The sequence below is a fragment of the Lepus europaeus genome, chromosome 8, assembly GCF_033115175.1.
Source record: "Lepus europaeus isolate LE1 chromosome 8, mLepTim1.pri, whole genome shotgun sequence".
NCBI lineage: Eukaryota > Metazoa > Chordata > Mammalia > Lagomorpha > Leporidae > Lepus > Lepus europaeus.
This window is the reverse complement of record NC_084834.1, coordinates 47,358,717-47,361,371: the sequence shown is the minus strand read 5'-3', so window position 1 is coordinate 47,361,371 and position 2,655 is coordinate 47,358,717. Positions and strand designations below refer to the sequence as shown.

The following is a 2,655-nucleotide window of genomic DNA, read 5'->3' as shown; positions in this document are numbered from 1 at the left end:
AATTATTTTAGACAAAGGAACTAAAAACTCTCCCTGGAGAAGGAACAGTGTCTTTAAGCATTGTTGCTGGGAAAATTGGATCTCTACATGCAGAATTATGAAGCAAGACCTCTACCTTACACCTCATACAAAAACAAACTCAAAATGGATAAAGGATTTAAATATATAACCTGATAGCATGAAAGTACTATAGGAGAACATTGGAGAAACTCTGCAAGACATTGGTATAGGCAAAGACTTCTTAGAAAGGACCCCAAAAGCATAGAAATAAAAGCCAAAATAGAGAAATGGGATTACATCAAACTGAGAAGCATCTGCACTGCAAAGGAAACACTCAGGAAAGTGACTAGACAACCAAAAGAATGGGAGAAAATACATGTATTTTATTGTATTTCTTATTTTTTTCATGATCTATAATTCTGTTTTTAATTCTCTTAAGTCTTGTGATCACATAATTTAGAAGTTTTGTGCTGATGGTGTATCTCCTATTACTAAACACAAATGCACAGTAGCTCCTCAGTTTTATGTGTTTCCAAATGGCTGCTTATGCACAATTCTCAAACCTACTCTAAGGTAGTAAAGAATTCAGCAGGAAGTTTAACTTGTTACTCCGCCTGGTCATGTTGACATTCAAAGCACCTGACCTTACAGATCATCTATAAAAAAGTGAGAAGTGTTAAATATTCTTTATTTGATATCATAAACCACACTAAAATGCCTTTCAGTGAGTAAAAGGCAGAAGTTTAGATACAGGAAATTCTAATGAGATCGACACAGCTAAGACCAGAAATACGAAGCAGACATTCCCAGCTGTCTTCAGCTCTTTCCTTTAGCAGGTAAAGAACAAGTAACCTTGCTTGGTTCTGAGACGGTGATTTCCCCAGCATTCAAATCTAAATCCAATCTCCCAACAGGTTTTGGGATAACATTCAGAATTTTTGTTAGTTAAATCCAATCATATACTTAGAAGGGGAAAACAGTGAGGGCATTTACTGAACTGGAATTAATAAACCCAATCCTATTTAACCGCACAAGGCAATATTAGACTATCAGACAAAAATAATCTGTCAACCATTCATGATCTGAATTCTTGTGTATGAGAATTAAATTATGGTGCACATAAAAAATGTCACGGGACATTGCTGTTTTGTAATAAATAAGGCAGTGGCCAACTATTACTCATTAGTAGCTTTTTTGAGATAAGCTATCAAGTCTGCCCTTTCATTCTTCTTCTTAATGCCAGTGAAGATCACTTTGGTTCCAGGGCTGTATTTCTTGGGATTCTCCAAATACTCCATCAGAGTGTCCTCTCCCCATGTGATGCCTTTGTTTTTGTTGGCGTCTGTGTACGAGAATCCAACGGCCTGACCTCTCTTCCGCCCAAACAGACCATGGAGATTTGGTCCAGTCTTGTGCTTGTCTCCCTTTTCCATAGTGTGGCACAGGGCACATTTCTGAACAAAAATCTTCTTTCCTTTCTCAACATCACCCATTTTTAACTGGCTCATGTCACTTGTGGCCCAAAGGCCCGGACTGGGAAGCTGGACATCCCACTCTCTAACTGTAATTTTTATTATAGCCCCGTTAATGGGCTGTTTTTATTGAGGTGGCCAAATGTAGGACACAGCCATGTCCTCTAAGAGTGAAGAGTATGAAGTAAATAAATAGAATAAAAGAAATAGAAGGTAAAATTTTTTTAAAAATCTTCTATGATCATGAATTGGAAGAATTAATATCATCAAAATATCCATACCACTGAAAGCAGTTTTTTAGATTCAGTGTCATCGTAATCAAAATACTAATGACATTCTTCTCATGTCTAGAAAAAAAATGATGCTAAAGTTCATATGGAAACACAAGAGACCCCAAATACATACAGAATAAAGCAATTATATACGTCGCTATGTACTATCTGTGTGGCATGATAGCAGAAATAGGATCAATGAAAAAATGAATCAAGAGAGATACAGGCTGACTTGAAGGTAGTTATGGATTTCCAATTCCAACAACAGCAATGTCCCCTTATTGATGCAATGTAAGACTCTCATGCACCTACCACCATCCTTCATAGTGTTCTGAACTATATTAGTTACTTGAACTTTGCTTGGACTTTGAGAGCTTTGGATACAAGTCACTTCTCTGAATGTCTGATACTCAAAACAGGAATATACTTTCCCAGAGATAAAGATAGCATTTGAAGTAGAGGAGGCCAGCGCCTCTGCTTTCATCTCATCCCTGCCAGTGTCTCTTGTCTGATGTAGAGCTCTTGTTCTTTTTTTTTTTTATAACACAGCAGGACATGCTGCATCAACCATGGAAATATTGATATGCAAGTTGTAGCAGAGCATCTAGTGAAAATGACAAACAAAGCAGGAAGACTATCTTCCAAGAAGTTCTCTAAATTGGCCCCTGAGATTTTCATGTCTGAGATAGCCCTGTATAATCTAAGCCAGAAAACACAGAAAAAACTTTCTAAGTTCTATGCTACATGTGCCACCTGCCAATAATCATTAAAGAGTTTCAGAAGATATTGTTTACACTTCTAAACATTTATGGAATTATTTTCCAAAACACATGTAACTCCATCAGAATGGATAATTTAAAGAGTATGTAATGTTCATTTTCAGTTCATTGCAGTAGTGATAATTAGTTTAA

The 2,655-nt window shown here is 36.6% G+C and overlaps 1 protein-coding gene across 1 annotated transcript; it reads right to left on the bottom strand.

The window, feature by feature from the left end:
* Positions 1 to 1,101: 1,101 nt before the first annotated feature.
* Positions 1,102 to 1,493, bottom strand: LOC133765531 (cytochrome c-like). Its single transcript, XM_062199085.1, has one exon. It carries the CDS (start codon positions 1,491 to 1,493, stop codon positions 1,176 to 1,178), a length of 318 nt encoding a protein of 105 aa, XP_062055069.1. The 3' UTR covers positions 1,102 to 1,175.
* Between the last annotated feature and the right edge of the window lie 1,162 nt (positions 1,494 to 2,655).

Coding starts and splice junctions, on each gene's coding strand:
- LOC133765531 (XM_062199085.1), bottom strand. CDS start 1,493: ATGGGTGATGTTGAGAAAGGAAAGAAGATTTTTGTTCAGAAATGTGCC.